The 20235-nt window shown below is 44.8% G+C and overlaps 1 protein-coding gene across 5 annotated transcripts in view; it reads left to right on the top strand.

Moving 5' to 3' along the window:
* The first annotated feature begins 1314 nt into the window (after positions 1 to 1314).
* The window catches only part of gramd1a (GRAM domain containing 1A), a 23579-nt gene continuing 4658 nt past the window's right edge, over positions 1315 to 20235 (top strand). For 2 of the 5 annotated variants that reach the window (XM_028981978.1, XM_028981979.1), the window contains exons 1-17: positions 1315 to 1464; positions 1600 to 1725; positions 6540 to 7481; positions 11090 to 11288; positions 12175 to 12195; positions 12378 to 12462; positions 12786 to 12889; positions 13036 to 13131; positions 13332 to 13412; positions 13957 to 14075; positions 14705 to 14996; positions 16746 to 16899; positions 17014 to 17160; positions 18370 to 18491; positions 18686 to 18828; positions 19041 to 19144; positions 19334 to 19564. In XM_028981978.1, the coding sequence (XP_028837811.1) occupies positions 7048 to 7481; positions 11090 to 11288; positions 12175 to 12195; positions 12378 to 12462; positions 12786 to 12889; positions 13036 to 13131; positions 13332 to 13412; positions 13957 to 14075; positions 14705 to 14996; positions 16746 to 16899; positions 17014 to 17160; positions 18370 to 18491; positions 18686 to 18828; positions 19041 to 19144; positions 19334 to 19564 (2332 nt within the window). In that variant the 5' untranslated portion in view covers positions 1315 to 1464; positions 1600 to 1725; positions 6540 to 7047. The other 3 variants (XM_028981982.1, XM_028981980.1, XM_028981981.1) reach the window with 3 other exon arrangements.

Raw genomic sequence — 20235 nt, forward strand, 5'->3', positions numbered from 1 at the left:
CTTTGGCGGCTCTGGATTAGAACCGTCAACCTTCTGATTACTGGCCCGCTTCCTTAACCGCTAGGCCACCACTGCCCCAAAATTTAACTGGATACTCACAAATAAATGTTTTAATATCACATGAACCGAATGTGACTGGAGGGAAGTGTTCAGTGGCAACAGGACGGGTTTAATCTTATCAGCGCATCTCTTATCACCGATGCGATATTAGTTTTCTATGCGGTTACCCCAAGGTAATTTCACCAGAACAAGGTTACCAAAATCTCCATGCAAGGAAGACTCTAGGATCATTCAGGGAGACACCAGCATATTTCTACCACAGGTTTCTCAAACTATAGTGGAATTTTGTCAAAGTCTTGTGCTTCACCCCCTAAAAAGTGTTGAAAGTGAAGTGATTGTCATTGTGATACACAGCACAGCACACTGCACAAACAACGAAATGTGTCCTCTACATTTAACCATCACCCTTTTATTGAGCAGTGGCGCCCGGGGAGCAGTGCGTGGGGACGATGCTTTGCTCTGTGGCACATCAGTGGTACGTTGGCAGATCGGGATTCGAACCGGCAACCTTCTGATTACGGGGGCCGCTCATGATGCTAAAGTCCTTCAACATTCTTCATATCTTTTACTTGCACCATCGCACAGCAAAGTATCACTGCACAAACCATAAATTATTCTAGCACTTTAGGACACCCGTGACCACAGATAAGCAGACCAGTTAAACGTTAACTCCTAAAACCTCTTCAGTACCAGAGTAACCAAGAGCTGCTTGCACAAATACAGCGGAAATAGATTATGGCGACCTCGTCGGGACAAGGTCCGCTTTAAAGGACCTTCAAACCAAGGATGGCCCTTCTGCCCATCGCGGCCTGCGTCAGGAAACATGACGGCGGTTTATCAGCACCGTGGTCTGTGATTCGAGGCTATACCTCAACCAGAGATTCCCACATGCTCGCTCGACCTTTATTCGTGTTGATTATTGTCCAGTTCCCCTTACGCTACATTTATCAGGCACCCAGGGACAGTCAGGGACCAGAGCCTTGCTCAGGGACACAAAGTGTGGTTTGTGGTCTTTTGGTTCATAGCCCCCCCCCAGGCTACTGCCACCCATGCCCTTGAAAAATGACGTTTTCTTCGCTGTTCTGACACTTTAGTCGCATACCTCTCACCTGCACCCTGTCCGCACACGTTCTTTCCTCTGCTGTCAGCCCAGCTGCTTTTTTAACAGTGACGTCGTCCCGCGGCGCCCCGCCCCCTCCGTCCCCGTCCCCGCCCCTTATTTTTAGCGGCGGTCGCGGCTCCGGAGCCCCGGAGATGAGGGTGGTGCAGACTGCCTGGTCAGGGTTTGCTCTTATTTTTAATCATATATATTTTCTCCCTCTCTGTGTTTTTAATGCGCAGTAAGGAGCTGTGGCGGGACGTGGACGCCGGAGATCGTATGAGAGGAGGATTTTAAATCTTGGTGTAAGTCTTCAAAAAAAAAGAAAAAAAAAGCACAATCACATTCTTGATGTCCACCGCGTTTTCGTTTTTTTTTTTTCTTCCCGTCTGTCAACTGCAACTTACACATGTTGAAGTTTTTTCCCCCCCTTGCATTAGATCAAGGTCACTTATCCTCCAGGATCGGGCACAGACCGACGCCTCTCCCGCTCCAGCCGCACTTGCCCACGAGTCACTTCGGACACCGGGGAGCCATGGTGGACCGCAGTGACCTGCGTCCACAAGGTGAGAGCCCGCGTCCGCGTTGGTCGCGCCACTGCGAACGACTCGTCGTCTGGCTGCATTCTACATTTTAAGCCTATAAAGCCACATTCAACTGTGTATAATCCATTTGTCTCTATGCGGGCGGGATAGCGGATCGAAATCGTAACTGTAGCCACGGGTGTGTAATTGATCCAAGGATCCACGAGAGGGCGATACTGTCCCGTTCTTATTTTAATCACGATGGGCTGAATATTTACTTTCCACTGCAGTTTGGATTAACGGGCAATTAACACTCAATTAACACAAACTGTTAATTGTTGTGTACACATTTGAACACTGGGGAGCATTTGATGACCAAAAATTGCTAATTCAATAAACAGCAGCCAGCCTTAAAGTCAGCAAACTACCACATTGAAATTAACCAACGAGGGTTCATATAAGCATTGCTTTGATTCTGTTTAGATTTAGACCCATATTAATAATGTTGTAGCAGTAGTTTCATGCTAAAGAGTTGTGGTAATCAAGTAAGAACATGTTGGAAAGCAGGCCAAAGGCCATCTGTGACCCCAAGAACAGGGAGGCACTTCATTTCTATTCAGTGCTGTTGTTACCAACGTTATGCACAAGCACAGAAGCTTTGCCAGAACATGTAATCAGTTTAAACCTGAACTAAAGGAGCATATTCTGTAAAGATTTACAATGAGGTAGAGTCTAAACAGGGTGTATAGGACTGTGTAAGTGGCATTGTAAGAGTATGACAGAAATTTATTGTTAGACTAAGTTTGTATTCGGACAACTGGTTCAGAAGCAGAAGTATGGATTTGTATGTCATGTAGCGCTTCCCAGAGGGCAGGAATGAAAACAGGCTGTGGTTGGGACGTGCAGAAACCTATGCTGAAGCTGAGGCCTGCACAGGCTGTGTTGATGTTGACAAATATCTGGGAGTGGCTGCTCCAAGATTTATGTGCATCTTCATATACTTCATCCTATTCTAGACATTGTACAGTGCAAGAGTGACCAAGCTTAAAGTTTGATCACAATGTAATGTAGTGAACTTGCAGCTAAAGAGCTTAAATGTGATTATGATGCCAAACAAGAAATGGAATGGGTAGCATTAATTGCATAGATTTTATTAGACGCGTTATCTTTACGTCTGTAGTGATAGAAGAAAACCACACAAAACGTTATATTCAATTATATTGTATAAACAAATACAATTATTACACAGTTAAACTTTTTATATCTACATAAAAATCTTAATAATGAACATGAACACTATATCCACCAGCCAGAAAGGCTAACGGAGCAATGCTGCAGAGCGCCACATTAAATACAATAAAAGTGTGATGGGACCGCAAACGCTACAAACTAGACAAAAACAATGTTTTCGGAACGTTTACCCCCAGGAGCCATGAGCGGATTTCACCACCACGTCTTCCCTCCCATTGGCCGACAAGTACCAGCCACGAACACCCGTTACTTTTTTTTTGTTTTGCGCTCAACATCCGACCGTACTACACAGCGGCGGCCGCGGGGGTGACCGCGGTGAAGATGCGCCCTTAACCTCGGTTACGTAAAACAGTCGTGAATTCATGCGAATGTCGCGTTAAACAGTCGCCCGTTTAGGTCCGGCCATGTGCGTGTTTTGGCGAACGCGAGCCGAGTTATTCCGAGTTATTATTATTGGGATTGTTGGACACCCCCTTTCGACCAACTTGTGTTTGAGCCCCTGGGGACTGTACGACGTTGTGGCGAGGAATCTAGTAGCCTAGCAATACAACAAAAAAAGTTTTTTTTTTAAAACATTAATATTAATGCCTGTATGTAACGCGTAGTGTTCTGACAATACATTCGGTCTCCCCGGATTTTGGCCTAATTGTTCGAACGTGTTTTAAAGCCAGACTGTTAAAACTGCGGCGGTCCTAGCCAGCCCTGCTGAGTAAAGAAGCGATAATTAGCCAGTTAGCCGAACTACCGGCATGTTCAGGCGTTGAACCCGCCGTCGGCTCCCGGGACCGCAGACGCCCCGACACTTCGGCCGACAGCCCGGGCGACGCCGTGGCGGCGGTAGCGGGGTGAGAGGTCGTCCGAGGATGCTGATGTGTTCCTGTGAAAAAGTGGATTTCAATGTCGCCCCTCGCACCGTCGCCCGACTCGTCTACGGGGCCGAACAGGACCCTCGCAAAGGCGGCAGCACGTCCAACGTGAGGTAGGGTCGCTTGAAATCTGTAACGTTGAGCGTTTTGGGTTTTTTTTGTGACGCCCTTGCTCACTTCAGGCTGCAGTGTGGCAGCTGGCCGTGTAAGCGGGTCGTGTTACGTGCTCGTTGTTATGTCGTGGTTATGTCGTGCCAACTCCAACTTCGTGGTTATTACGCTGGCATGCGGGGAATCGGCGCTCGTACGCTTCACGTTCGCCTGATTTCGATATCCTGAAGCATTTCGACGTGATCGTATGTGTCTGTATAAACGGACGGTTGTTATATAAAGTTGAAAAATGACGTGACAGACGCATGTAATAACAGAACCGGGTGTGTTTAGACTGTCTGCACACTGACGATGCGAAACATTCGTCACATAAAAACATAATTAATAGCGTTACTATCATATTTCTGTAATGCTGTTTCACCTCATGCTTCTTCTTCTTGTCCTTTGGGGCTTGCCCGTTGCTTGTTGTTTGGAAGTGAACGGTGAAATCTACGATCTCAGTATCTTTGCTTCACACACATTGTGAACATGTTGCACATCCCACTGAATAAATGATTTGCCTTTTTTTGGTGCTCAGCCATTCTGGGGCTGGACAGGGCCGCATCAGGATTACTCCTGTGCAAACAGCATCGTGCCAAGATTTGCCGTGTGCAAACAGACGAGCAAACACACAGACACCCCTGCGCTCGTGTCCGCAGTGCGGCTGATAACAATCGTGTAACTCCTCTTTGTCTATCCCGTCTTTCGGCGTACATCCACGTGAGGATCCTGGTAAACCCGAATTGTTGTCTACCCCACCGTGAACACCACATAAAGTTTTTTCAAAGATCATGTGTACTTGTCTACTATCTGGGAATCATCTACTGCTTTACTTTTGATTGATAACTCCTAATTTAATTCCCAAACTTCTGAAGCTAGCTGGCTTCACCCGGAAGGGTGATATGTAGGAATATAAAAAAAAAACTATGAAAGAAATATGAAATAAAATACTGTAACTGAAGGGTTTTGATTGTGTATTTTTATGAAGTCACTGGACCGGAGTGTTCCAGTTCCAAGCTCACCTGGCCCAGCTGTGGTAGCAGGATTCAGAACATGAGAATTTGGACTGTGTAATGGGGTTGTGAGGACTGGCTTGAAAACCGCTGCCCTAAGGGAAGCATCACCATAACTGCTTAAAAAGTAAATATCAGCCCTGACTGAAAAACGTCAAAACCGGTGCTGCTGTGAGGAAAAACATTTGTGTACCCCGTGGAATTAAACGTGTCTCTTCCTTGAATGTGATTTGATCTTTGTCATAAACAGGTCAAATAATACTGTTTTCTTTAACAATAATGTTTTTTATGATGTCTCATAAATGCATGAAAAACCTAGACAGAGTAGACCTAGTGAAATCTAGTAGGGGTGTGTGTCGGCAAGGTACGATATGTATCATGATACACGGGTCACGATATGATTATTACATGATATATTGTGATGCTGTACATATTCCGAAATTCTACAGCTCACTGAACATGTAAAAACAGGGCTCATATAAAAGATGCTGTGTGCGATCTGTGTGGATCACATTATGTTAATAATTCAGCCCAAACAACATAACTCTGAAGTTACTTTAGTTTTGGACTAAATTTGTGTACAAAAATATCGATGCCCTTGTATCGATACAATATCACCACGTAAAATAACATGATATTTTATATATTTCTAACACCCTTTGTATTTAGTGTGGTAAAAACTAATATTTGCTGTAAAACTGTATTATAAATGTTTTCATATCATTATTCTTCTCTAGCAAGGCTTGTGGTTTATAAAAACAGTGGTGGTTGTAGTCTATAGTGTTACATTGGCATAAAAATATGCCGTGTGTAATACACGTTTAAGGGCGCCCATGCTTTCATTTAATTTGTCTTTTGTGGCTATTTTGTTAATTGTGGTATGGCCATAATATTCTAGTATCTAATGTATAATTTAACTGTATGTTTATAATTATGTAATTATATGATGTCAGGATGCTCTAATGAAAATGTTCTTGTGCTCATTTGTAATTGAAGTGTAACCTCCAGAGATGGGAAAACCAGATGTTCATGAAATTGTTGTTGAAATGACTCAGGAAATTCAGTGCTTCCGATGCTGAACAACCATTAATTGGGTGACAGCTATAACATCTTAAGCGGCTCTTGATTTATGTACAGTGTAGTACATAAATAATGGTAATATTCCAGTTGTTGTTAAACCTTTTATGAATGACGTTTTGCTGACCAAATCACTTCAAGAAGGCCGGGGTATGCAAATGTTCTTCTCCAACTTCAGATCACCGTAGAATGCATTATAATGACTGCTTCCTTTGGCAAAAACGTCCCGCTAACTAATGTGGCCAGTGCTAGGTTAAGACATTACTGTGGGCCCATTTTATACTAAAATCAAGCTACACGCATGCAGAGCAGTGGTGGCCATCGCAACCATTTTTTTATGGTTGAACGTGCAGCACTTACAGCACTTACTTGGGACGCCTTGTCACGGAAGAAGGCATTTAGCATCATGTATTGACCGTGTGTGTGTGTGTGTGTGTGTGTGTGTGCGCACGCTGGACAGGGCTCTGCGGATGCAAAATAAAGTCTCTCTTCTTCTCAGCCGCAGGCCCACGTAGATAACTATCTCTCCAGCGTCGGTTCTGAGGCAGATTACTAAGAGGCGTGCTAAAAACGAGGAAGACGCTGTAGAAGACTGTACAAGTGGAAGAGTTGCAGCAGGAAGCAGAGTGTGGCAATAAGCCGCTGTGAGAGGATGGGCTGGTGCTGAAGCCCGAAATAACAAGCTTGAGGTTAAAGTTTTAAAAAGGGATTTTTTCTTTTTTTTAAAAGAAGCATTTTTTAAAGTCATTCCCTGCGGCACTTTTATCGACTCTGTTCAACCGCAAAGAAGAAGCTTAAAATTTAAACAGCCCTTCCTGCGGGGACCGTCAGACGTGCTCCACAGCACTGACACGGAGGACGTCCCCCACCACGGATGACAGGCACCTGCCTCGACGCAAAGCAAAATGTCCGCCTTCGGCTGGCTCTGTTGGTGAGGCCGCGAAGTGTCCGAGCTGTCCAATCCCACAGCGGCGATCTCGTCCCGCCCACGTCCACCCGAGGAAGGAATGATGAGCGTGTCCGCGCCGGTGGCTCTGGACTCCACCGTGGCCCAGCCCGTTGCCATCCCCACTCTGACTGTAATGCCTCCGTCCTCGGACACGGAGTCGTGGTCCCGCTCGCCAAGCCCACAGCCCCGCCGCCACCGGTCCCGCAGGAGCCGGGCCCAGGAGAGGAAGAGGACTGAGGCCGCAGGACAGGACCCTACGACTGTCCCCTGGGAGTCGTGCGAGCCTAGGCAGCGAAGCCCGTCGCCCGGGCCCCGTGCTGTGCGTAATGCGGAGGTCGTGGTGGAGGAGGAGGAGTATCAGTACGGCCCCTCCCCTCTCCTCCTCACGCCCACATCGCAGGCCTGGTCCCGGAGCCCGTCCCCTGGCCGGCGCTCGCGCTGGTCCCTCCGGAGCCTGCTCAGCAGGGACTCCACAGACTTTGATAGCTGCAGGTCAGTGTGTGCTCTACTCGCTTTCCTGTTGCTCTGCCGTTGCCGCATGTCTCCGCCCGTCCCCTCCCAAGCGTCCCAGGGAGCTGCAAGGTCCCCCTAAAGTTTGCAGCCGTTACATCTCTGTCCCCCTCGTAAATCCCCTGAATCATGGGAGGCCAGAGCTTACGGGATAAGTGCAGAATTCTGAACAAGCAGCTTTGCCTAAAACCAGTTTAAATCCTGCGAGTGTTGCATTTGCAGTGCTGAGTTGTAGTAACGTCCACATCTGTGTAAGGAACTACCGCGAAAGGACGAAATCTGGTCACATTTCCTGTGAAAAGGGAGCAGGGCAGCTGTGTTGCGTTACGCTCTTTTGTTAGACCAGAGAATGAAAGCCCGTGGAAGGGGAGAGCGGAGCAGCGCGGACCTCGTCCTGCCGGCAAGGAGGGGGCGGGGCCAGCGCCTCATTCGCTCCGCTCTCGCCTGCATGACATCATCGGCGCCCAGTGGGAGCCCGGGCTCCTCGTGGTGATGTCACTTTCCACCAATGGCGGCGTGGCGCAGCACTTCCCTGCCGGCCTGTCAGAGGGCCAGCTGAGGAGGCAGAAGGTGCTTCATCTGCTCCGTATGAACAGCTGTGCCCCTTTCCTCTTCACCCACCAACCGGCTTCACTGACCCAGTTCTCCCTGAACGCATCACACATTGTGAAACAAACAAATTTCATTTGTTTTATTTAATACATGCTTTACTCTCCTCCACTCTTACATTTACATTTACAGCATTTATCAGACGCCCTTATCCAGAGCGACTTACAATCAGTAGTTACAGGGACAGTCCCCCTGGAGCAACTTAGGGTTAAGTGTCTTGCTCAGGGACACAATGGCAGTAAGTGGGATTCGAACCCGGGTCTTCTGGCTCATGGGCGAGTGTGTTACCCACTAGGCTACTACCATTCTGTTCTCTCTGTCCTTTCCACATCCGCTATCTTGCTGACCTGTCTATCCCCATTCCCCCATGTGATGTTTGTGTATATGTACGGTCGGGTTGATGGCCAGTTTTTCGCTGGCACTTGTGACTAGTGACATGGTGTATTACAGCAGCAATAAAGGGTTCTCCTCCTCCTCCTCATCATCATCAACAAAAACGGCAATATTGAAAGTCAGCCCAGGTCAGTATGCTTGGTGTGCTCTCACCTTGTCCTGTCATGATGTTTTCCGTGTAAGCCAGTGTGACTCGGCCAGGTTTACTAAGAATCAGCGAAGCTCATTAAGCAGAACAATCGAACATCCTGGTGTGTTAGTGGGCCGAGTATCAGTACTCATCGTGAAAAGGGCCGAACATTTCCCTCTTAATGCCGCTTACATCGGACATCGAGCCTAGAGGGCCTGGTGAATGGGTCGATTTCTGGTCCGTAAGGCGGGACAGAGCTGCCTGCTGTTTGTGCGGGGGAATCCTCGCTCGCCACGTTTATTGGTCCCTGAGCAGTTTGTGCACCGTGCCTGCCTCTGCTTAATCTGCCCTTTCTGTTTTGTTGAAGGGACTATTTGTACAGTCGTCAACAGAGCGCTCTATTCTCTGGCCACTGGCCAGTCCCTTTAACGGGATCTGCCTATTTAGCCACATGTTTAGAACATGAAGGGTGGTGAGATGTTGTTTTTTTTTTTTTTTTGGTTCTCTGTTGCTGATCTTTAAAATGAAAATGAATCTTTAAAATGAAAGGGAAATAGTGATATATTCTCTGTGTTTAGTAGCTAATTGTGTAATTGGCCAAAAGGGCCAGACAAATAATCTCTGTCCACACACACACACACACACCTGAGGGGACCCTATTTCTGTCTTTAGTGTTTTTGTCTATTTGTGGAATAAGCCCTGCAGTAATTATCCGAGTGTCTGGTCCGTGACACGCTAATTGTGTCTTTGCACTATTTCCAACTATTTGCTGTGCAGGTTTTACTCTCCAAACTGAGATTACAAGGACTGGACCCAGTCAGGAAAGCAGATTAGAGGGAGGGAGGGAGAGAGAGAGCAGTCCACTGTGGATTATTATGTACTCTGTCGTTTCTAATCCACATAGATGGAAAAAAGAGATTGAGTGTTAAGGGATTGCTGGGCCAGGTGGAGATGGTGATAATGCTCAATTAAAATGATCAGCTGATGATCAGTACATATCCTAGTACCATGATCGCCGTGGTCATCATCATCATCATCATCATCATCCCTGTACTACTGTTCTGGGGGTGGAGGAGGCCTGTTTATCCCCCGCCTCCTCCCTCCCTCCCTCCCTCCCTCCGTCGGAGCTCCGCCACCAGCGGCCGGCAGTGCGCGTACGGGGCCAGCATCAGTGGGCCGTCGCGGCGCGGAGAGCCGGAAAGCGCCCGCGTGTCGGGGGGGGAGATGTGCTGAGACGCGGCGGTGTGGGTGAAGGCGCCGGAGCGGGAGGCGAACGCGCAGGGATATCCGCGTCCTGGCGACGCAGCCGCCTGACCGCACCGCGACGCGACGCGGGCGCCGGCCTATCGAGACCGCCGCTCGCCGGGGACATCGGCTTCCTGACGGGGGGAAAAAGAACCTCGTGCCATGTTCGAGTGAGTAGCGCCGGTGCGCGGTGCGTGAGGCGGGGCGCTCGGGGACGGGGTTTCTGCGGGGTGTCGACTCGTTTTCGGTGGGGTCGCCACCCGCACCTGCCACGAAGCGCGCCTGTAATTGGCTGTCGCCGCCGTGCACGGAGGCGACCGCCACGCGGGGCTCGGCGTTCGGTAGTCGCCGTCCGCAGACGACGCGCATCCCGTTCGATTCACGGCTGGAATCGCTTAGGTCGGCACGCCGGGATTACGCTGTTGTCCATCTCGACGTGCACACGCGCCGCGAGCATGCGCGCCCACGTCAACAAAGCACGTCCTGCGTCACAGCGCGAGAGATGGGAAGAAGTGTGCCTTTACTGCAACCTGGACGAGCAAAACAACAAAAAATGCACATCACACTCTTTCATACATGTGCACAATCACGGTACACGTTCATGTCCTCAGCTCAATTTATGTTAAGTAAAGTCCCCAAAAAAGACGCTAAAACGCAAAGTCTTTTGATATAACTGGAATAGATCTGCCTGTTTAATGATTGAATGAGCACATTTACATATTTGATGTACGATAATTTAGCAGTATTCTGCGAAGAAGCAGTTTTGTGCATTGCTGCTTAAGAATTCTTGGAAGTCTGACGGTTGCTGAAGTAGCCGATGCCCAAAATTTAACCAAAATACCCAAATGTCTCTGTTCAACATTCAACAGAAATTCACAGTGACATGTTGTCTAGCGCAGTGCACACTTGTGGTTCACAGGGCTGTTTTACTTGAGTGAGGAAATCCAGTAGGACAGCTTATGTTATGACATAAATACTCTCATTTTCTTGTTCATGACCTAATTTGCATTTATATCAGTGGTTCTACAGGTTTGCCTTTGGTATTACCAGAAATGAGCAGAACTGCATTAGTGCTTTTTTCAAAAGTCTGATGCCCAGTTTGTGTAATGTGCTCCTACTGTCCCCCCGTTTAATCAATACACTAATGAACTTCTTCCGCGATTCCCTTTCTCTCCTCCACGGCCTCTTTTCTTCTACTCGTTCCTGCATGCAGCACGGCCAGTAACTCTCCACGCAGCACCCCTGGGAGCTCGCCCTCACTACGCCGGCGGGTGCTGGGGGGCAGGGCCAGCGAGGGTGAGGGGGCTGCCGATCGAAGTGGAGGGGGCTGCGACAGCCCACTACCGCAAACACCGTCTTCCTCCACTTCCTCGTACCCCCTCTCCGCACGACATTTTGCTCGAAATGCCAAGGTGGGTCCAGTGATGTAACTTCCTCCTAGACGCAAATTATAATTAGAATTGAGTGCAACTAACATCACACAACTAGTGTCCATTCTTTTTATGGTTTGGTTTTAGATTTTTAAAAATTAGATTTTAGGGTTTCAGATAGATATTTTTTTTGTCTTTTGACTCTAGCTGCTAAACAGGGCTATTGTTGCAATAATTGCATTCTTTCAGTAAACACACACCAGTAATTATCACATTTGTATGATAATTTTACTCATTAGCACAACAGGGTGCAGATCTCTGTTTTCATCTGGCTGTGCAGACATTCTTGGCATGTGTATGCTCAGTCATCTCATGTGCCTTTATAACAGATCAATGCACGATGTAACATACGTATAATAACTCGCGACCTGTGGCGAGATCATTTAATATAAATTTATTATTATGGCCCGGCGATATGAAGCACTGATAACACACAGATAACAACTTCAGATCCCATAATGCAGTGCTTCAGTTGCCTTGCCGAAAGTGATCCACAATGCGTTCTGTAGGTAAAAGTTGCATTATACACTATAATATGCACAGTCTATGATAATATGTGTTATTGAAGCAACGTCTTAGCAACGTCAGAATGGAAATTGCATGTGTATGATCATTTTTCTCAAAATACGATAATTTTAAGATGCTGGTAGCATACTTCAACTTTTAGAACCTGTCAACACTGACACACACAGAATTGTTTGGGCACCATCAAGCTAAGGTTTAAATTAAAAAGCTCTCTTGATTAACATAATATGAGGGTGTTTGTGTTGTCAGTGTCAAATCAGTGTTCTATTCTTATTACTCATTCAGTTTCGGTCAAAGATGACGTGAACCTCTTGACTGGATCTTCCTTTTCTTTTGTTTTCAGAAAATGCAAAGCTGGTACAATGTAAGTATCAGAGCTCTACACCTTTTTGCGTTGTATTCTGCTGACGGTGTAGGTTCTTCAGTGGCTGAAATGTGTTTGACACACACCCAGCCTCACTTCTGTCCATTGAATATTTCTTCAGTTGAGATCAGGAGATTTTGGTTCTTGGCAGATAGCTCAAGCATGACATATCTGACCTTCAGGTGCTGAGTCCTACGTACAAACAGAGAAATGAGGACTTTCGTAAACTTTTCAAGAAGCTGCCTGATACAGAGCGGCTAATTGTGGGTGAGTCTCATATTTTCTGGCTGCCAGTCTTTAAAGCCAAGTGCACTGTTGACTTTCAACATGTTTGAATGTCTGGCTTATTATGTGTGCAACAGTGTTTTTGGTTCTATGGTCAGTGACTTTGTCTGTTCATGCATTACATTTGCTGTGGTTTGTGTGTAATACCACCCAGTTGCACAGCGTGCATACTTTGCACTCATCACCACAGCTACACAGCCTCATTTTATCTTGCTCATGATCTCATGTTGTATGACTGCCATTAATCAGGCATATGCATATACGTATAGCCACGCAGTAATAACTCCTGTATGGTTCTTCTCCAGACTACTCATGTGCTCTGCAGAAAGACATCCTACTGCAAGGCCGCTTGTACCTGTCTGAGAACTGGCTCTGTTTTTACAGCAATATCTTCCGATGGGAAACCACAGTGAGTCTGGTCATCATGCACAAACCACCCTAACCAATAGACATGTCTATATGTGTTAGCACACGTGTCAGTTTAAAATCATAAAACAAAGATAAGAAATCCTGGTTGGACTTACTGGTATATGTTCTATCCCTTAAATCAAACAGATCACCATACTGCTGAAAGATGTGACCACACTGACTAAGGAGAAGACAGCTAAGCTCATTCCCAATGCCATTCAGATCAGCACTGAACATGAAAAGGTGAGCACACACACACACACACATATTCAAAAGCAAGGCCTTGTTTTGTCAAGTGGACTATGCATTGTTTGGAGTTTAGTGATGTTGGCAATAAATGTACTTTTGAGGTAATTATAGGGTGAGGCAGTAGGTTATTATTTTGCTTTTTTGACAGATTGTCTTGCTTTATTTCCTCTTTTCTGTTGTGTTTCTCTTTACAGCACTTCTTCACATCTTTTGGTGCACGGGATCGCAGCTTCATGATGATCTTCAGGTTATGGCAGAATGCATTGATGGACAAGGTACAGAGCTTGTTACATTATGTGGACTTTCTGAAACATGATCGTAATATTAAATTCTTAATGTAGAAACATTAATTTTATGTTGGTACATATTTATATATGTATATGAACTTTGATTCTGCAGTGAAATAAATTTAGGCTTGTAGAAAGAATTCAGTTGTTTGTGTAATTTACATTTACAGCATTTATCAGACGCCCTTTTCCAGAGTGACTTACAATCAGTAGTTACAGGGACAACCCCCCCAAACTTAGGGTTAATCGTCTTGCTCAGGGACACAATGGTAGTAAGTGAGATTTGAACCTTGGTCTTCTGGTTCATAGGCAAGTGTGTTACCCACTAGGCTGCTACCACCACCTGACACTCTCTACTGCATAATGAACACTGTTTATTTCTCATTTGTGTCCATTTATTAGAAAATTGACACATCATGCTTCAATGCTCTAATTTCAAATCTAATAACATTGTGGTGCCTGTATGAGGACTTGGTTCTGTGTAATGACTAGCTTAGGGTGTTAATGTTTCTGTCTTGTTGTGTCCTGTTAGACACTGTCCCCAAAGGAGCTGTGGCACATTGTTCATCAGTGTTACGGCACAGAGTTGGGGCTGACCAGTGAAGATGATGACTATGTGTCTCCCACTGCTGATCATATTAATGGGCTGCTGTAAGTTATCTTTGAACCTTCTGCTGAATTGTCTCCAGTATAGTCTATTTCATTTGTTTGCTTAAATGCACTGTGAGGATGAATAATTAGATGAAACTGGTGGTTTCCAAGGAAGTTCTGGCAAAGATAATCTTAGTACTTTGATCGGTATTAACATCAAATTTGAATGATCAGACCTTGGCAAAGATTTGTCATAATATGCAAAAAATGGAAATACTTCCCTTTTAATATGTGTTTCCCAAGGGGAACCTGTTAGTATGCTCTTAAGACAGTTTGGTCCTTTTTCTCAGTGGTTTGTCCATTTTCTAGCAGAATGAAAAAACATTGATTCATAGCTATAGTTTATTTCACACTAACATAATTACTAAAACCTTATGGTATTTATAATAATAGTTAACAGTAATAATAGTTCTACCCAAATTTTGTTATTGCACCTTTAACATTTTATGTAACAGATTCTATTATAGACCATGACAACAAAATTATTATTCTGTAATCCAAAATGTTTTATGTTGTGCATAAAAATCTGTCATTTTGCTCCCTGTACTACCCTCTCTTGATTTCTGTCTTTTCTCCTCTCATCACTTTCTCTCTGTTTGTCTCTTCCTGTTTATATTTTTCTCTCCCAGACCTGGTGAGGAGCAGGTGTCTGTATCTGACTTGCTGGATCCGGGCTCTGTGCCACCGTCTCCTGTGGCCTGTTCTCCTCCATCCTCCTCATCCTCAGCAATACCCAGTGGGCTTGGTTTGTGCACTGCTGGCTCTTCTCCTCCATCCTCTGCTGGTCTGCCCGTACTGCCTGTGGAGGTGCCTGCTGCTGGCCGGCCCAGCACCGAGATAGAGCCCAGCCCACCGAGTTCCCAGAGTTTTTTGCACTCCTCAAATCACACCACTCAAACTGGGGCGACTTCTGTTTCTGCTGTGAGTTTACCTCCACCAAACATATACCTACCCCACAAACACTGCATGCTTTTCATATTTTTGGTATTATTAGTGTGGTTATTAGACACAGCCATATAATATGCATTTGTTGGTTCATGTAATAGAAATTTGGTCATGCATTTTATTATTATATGACACAATACTAAAATAAAAGGTCCCCTGTCATGAAATTTTTATATAGGTCTTAGTGGTCCCCTTATTCTGTATTTGAAATTCAGCCTTGGTATAAAATTTCAGCCACTTTAACTAAACTAAAAACAATACATTTGTGCTCATTTTTACATCCAATCACCAAGCATCTGCAATGATTCACACATTTGGAAGCCGTGATGTTCGGTGGAGATAATGTCTTAGAAGATGGGTGGAAAGTCTCTGGGTGGACAGAACATAAGAAAGGGGACATAATCTCTCCAAATCCAACATTTGACGTGCCATAGCTAAGCAGAATGGCCAAAGCATGCTTTATACTTATCGACATTGATATACACTGCAGGACCATAGACAAGCTAGGGGAACTCATACTAATGTTAAATAATCTCACAAAGTGATTTTTTTATTATTATAGGGGACCTTTAAATTGTGTTATCTAATACAAATTGCTTTGATGACATCAGTGTGTTTCATTGGATAGGTCAGAACACCAGAATTCTTCAGTTTTACCTCTACATTAGACTTTCAGTGAAAGTGCAAAGGAATCTCTTGTACGCTGCTATTTAGGTCAGTCAGTCTGTAGGTTTTCTGTAGAAATTAGGTCATTGCTCTGACTCAGGGATTCCAGGGCATGTAGGGTCTTCCCTTTCTTAAGGCACTCAGCTGCCTGTTTGTGTTGGAATCTTCCTTGGGAATTTTTCAACTAATCCCACAATGGTCATTTTGGTGTCTGCAGGTCACAGTTAATTTGACATCAGTGCTTACAGTTGACATGGCTATAGCCAAAAAAGGCAACTTCAGGCTCTGATTCAATCGTTTATTGATGGTTGACATTGATATTCTTGAAACATTTATTTTGTACATGTGTTTCAGTGTCAGTGCACACATGGTTACCCTGTGTACTGTGGGCCTTTCAGCACTAATCACTTTCTTAGAATGATATGTTTTACTCTCTCCACTCTCAAAATGGCTATCATCATATGATCTAGTTGGGCGCTCAACATCAGTGGAGACCGTTCTCCATGTCTCTGTGGAGTGCTTTGGGTTAGAGATGAAGTGCTATATAAAATGACTGTAACAGTAGACACCATGCTCTGTGAATGACGAACTGTGGTCTTTATGCCAGATATTTTGACCATAGCCTTCTAGAGTGATTTGGAACATTATATCTTGATAATGTAAAAAGGAATGGGTGTTTTATTTCCTTGCCTCCTTCTGCTCAGCACAGTCTTATAAAGGAATGGTTGTTATGTGGAATGGCTATTTGCTGATATACTTTCCTTCAAACCTTGAAGATGTCCTCTAGGTAATTTTCCTAATGAGCTCTGTCTGCGTCATCCATTTTTGGGGGACATCCTAATCCTGGTGGTGCTGTATTTCCTCTACTTCTCAGTGATGATCTTCAGAGTATTCTGCTGTGATAACGAATGCCATCTGAATTGCTATTCTGGTCCTGACTTTTAAATAGCACTGTCTCAGAGGTCACATTTGCATCAAATTGATTGCATCAAATCTCAAATGGCTCTCTTTGTGTTAACGATGAAATATATAAGTATGAATTGGGGTCTTTTATTGTAGATCTTTGAAGAAGGTGGAGACAGCCACTCAGAGTCTGCCAGTCACATCCCCCTTCCTGCGCCACAGAGCCTTGGTAACCTGTCCTCACTGGACATGACCAATGATGAGGAGCTCCCCACTGACCCTAGCAACTCTTCAGACACCCAGGAGGAGAGTAAGTCCCTCAGAAACCCTACAGTTCTTTCTTTGGTAAATGTGCTGTGCCTTTATGCTTCTAACAGGAAGTGAGGTTTTCAAAGTAGTTTTTAAAGGTGTGACCCCTTTGCAGGTGAGGTGGAATCATTCTTCGCAGACCTGAGTGGCCGACTACACATAAACACTGTGGTGCGCATGAGCGTGGATAAATTGTACGACCTGCTGTTCTCCGCAGACACGCACTTCATCCAGCACCTCTTCTCTCAGCGCCACTTTACTGGTGAGCTTATTAACATTAACACACACAAACACTCTTAAGTGGCTTGCAACCAAATGTAAATAACTATGGGGGGTAAACATACAAACGAATGTATAAAAATATGATCACCATTTACGTCTCACCTTAGATAGCTAATGCTAATTTTTTTTTACATCCACCCCAGACATGGTAATGTTTCCTTTATTGAAATGATCATTTATTAAATATGCGAACAATATCATTCCATCTCACTTATCATATTTAGAAAAAATTACAAAGGAAGGGTATAAAGGGTAACTTAACTTTTTATTACATGCAGGCCATGCCTTACATCCTTCCCAGCTATTATTTTATTTTCCAGCTGTTTCCTTAGCGCAGGGTTAGTGTGTCACACTCTCGACTCAGCATGTTCTGTGCTAGCTGTGTTTGTCCCTTATAAAATTTTACAAAGTCATCGCTTTTTTCCCCACTATGCTGCTCTTTCAGTGTTGATGCTTCGCTGTTCACTACCGCGGTGGTAGTAGCCAAGTGAGTAACACACTCACCTATGAACCAGAAGACTGAGGTTCAAACCCCACTTGTAAGGGGGGGGGGTTGACTGTCCCTGTAACTACTGATTATAAATCGCTCTGGATAAGGGCATCTGACAAATGCCGTCAATGTAAATGTACTTAGTCCTTTAATTTCCAATACCTTTTAATCCTCTGATTTTCTATCTGATTTGGGCTTGGATCTGGGGGAGGCTCAAGGACACGATCCGTGTCAATTGAAGGTCGGGGCTGCACAACCAGGTCTTAAACTAACATGCCTGTTTCTTCTTATCAGTCTCATTATCAGTCTGTTTTAGTCTTGTGAGGTGGGTTCTGGTGAGGTCAGGATATGAACAGTTGCCTTTTGTACACATTTACACTGGAAATTTTGGACATTTGTTTTATAAATGTGTAATGTTTAATGTGACATGAGTTATGAAATGTTTGCAGTTGTTCGGACCCCAGCTAGAAAATAATGTATATTTCGATTCAGTTCAACCTGTATTTAATACTCGGTGACAGTGTGGGGTCTTCCCTCATGTTTTCTCTCTCTGATGGAGCTCTGTTCCTATAATGAGCCATTGCTGCGATAACCTTGTTTTGGCCCAGCCCCCAGCTCCAGCGATGGACAGTAACTGGAAGATGTTCACGGTGAAATGGCACCAAAGTCTCACTTACTCACTCGTGCACATTCTTTCAGATTTGACCGTGCGTGAATGGCAGCAGGACTGCACCAGTGGAAACACGAGTCGAGTGTTGAGCTACACCATTGCCATCAACAACCCTCTGGGACCCAAAACTGCCCCTGTGGTGGAGACTCAGGTTTGTAGCTTTTTCACCGTCTCTGCCTCAGCGTTTAAATTCACTCTAATATTAGTGAAGTGACTTTTTGAGAAGACATAAGTTGAAGTTATTTATGCTTTTGGGAGCATGGTCTTTTAAATGGCTGAACAATGGTGGGAAGGAAGTGACCATGAAAGGGGCCCTACATGATTGTGTTGCGCTGCCCCCTGCAGACCTTGTATAAAAGCAGCGCGCGGGGAGAGTGTTATGTGGTCGACTCTGAGGTCATCACATCTGGCATCCCCTACCAGGACTACTTCTATACTGTGCACAGATACTGTCTCACCTCCATCAACAAACACAAGAGCAGACTCAGGTAAGCGCAGCGTTTTAATTGTCCCATGTTACTCATTTTTATTGGACTGAAAAGAAATATTTGAATAAAATAATTATTCATGGTCATGTCACAAGATTTGTGACTGGGATTTATGTGAAACACTAAAAAAAAGATCATTTTTAGAGCACTGCAGCTGTGAAGCTTGTTGTTCGGATTCTGGGTGACTAATGTGTGCTCGGTCTTTTACCCAGGGTCTCATCAGATATCTGCTACAGGAAGCAGCCCTGGAGTCTGGTGAAAGCCCTTATAGAGAAGAACACTTGGAGTGGAATAGAGGAGTACTACAGACACATGGGTGAGGGTGCACACACATCATCCACTTGTGGGACTAATAAAAGTTGATCTTATCTTATCTTATCTTATCTTATCTTACATTGTCTACTTAGGAATTGCACCGAAGTAGGAAGTTTAAGGAAGTAAAAATCCAGGCCAAGGATTATTTTCAACAAATATAGATTACAGATCTTTGTGTGTGTTTCCTCAGAAATGGAGGTGTGTAAGTTGGAGACGCTGATGCAGACAGAGGTGTCTGTGGTGAGTGCTAGTGAGGTGACCGCTGCAGATGCGGCCAAGACCCCCCCAAGCCTGCGCCGGCGCAAGCGCAACCTCTCCAGGCGGGCTGGGGAGAGAGAGAGGGAAAGAGAAGGAGCAGGCATCACTGGAGGAGAACGAGGAGACCGAGTCATCGGCGAGGAGAGAGAAAAACGCGAGACAGGTGAGATTATTTTTCGATTGCTTGCTGGTTGACAGCAGGGGTGTGGTCACAGGGTTTTTGAGGCGATTATACATTTGTCATGTCATGGCCTTCCTACATGCATTCATAATAAAAGGGTGGAAAAAGTGGCATTCTGTGACTGAGAAAATCACAAAAATGAATGCAGGTTCATCCAACCCCCAAACATTTTGCATTATGTTGCAATTTTGTCCAATCCCCACAACCTTTCCACAATTTTGATAGATAAGTGGATAAAACACTGAGCCAAGCATCAAACAACTTTCAGCTTTGTATGTGAGGATGCAGTGACAGTGGCAATTAATGTCACAGCTGCTGAAAATGTGACTACTGCTACTATGTTCACACAGGCTGCACATAATTTTCACTCCCAATCACAAAAACTTTCAATGAGATAGCTTAACAGCTGTTCAGTTAAACAGCATGTGTATGTATGCATTTATATATCTTATAATGTATTGAAAACGTTATCTAAACGTATTCACATCTGTAAGCAAAACACATAGCAGCACAAGTCAAAAGAGCTCAACTGATAAAAAAAAAAAACACAATTACTAAAGAGCGTGTGTTTTTTTATTCAATGATTATAGTTCTGTTCTACATAGATGGTGTTGTACACTGAATAATTTATAACTGAATTTGAAGTGTAGCAG

Source organism: Denticeps clupeoides, chromosome 5 (genome assembly GCF_900700375.1).
Source record: "Denticeps clupeoides chromosome 5, fDenClu1.1, whole genome shotgun sequence".
Lineage (NCBI taxonomy): Eukaryota > Metazoa > Chordata > Actinopteri > Clupeiformes > Denticipitidae > Denticeps > Denticeps clupeoides.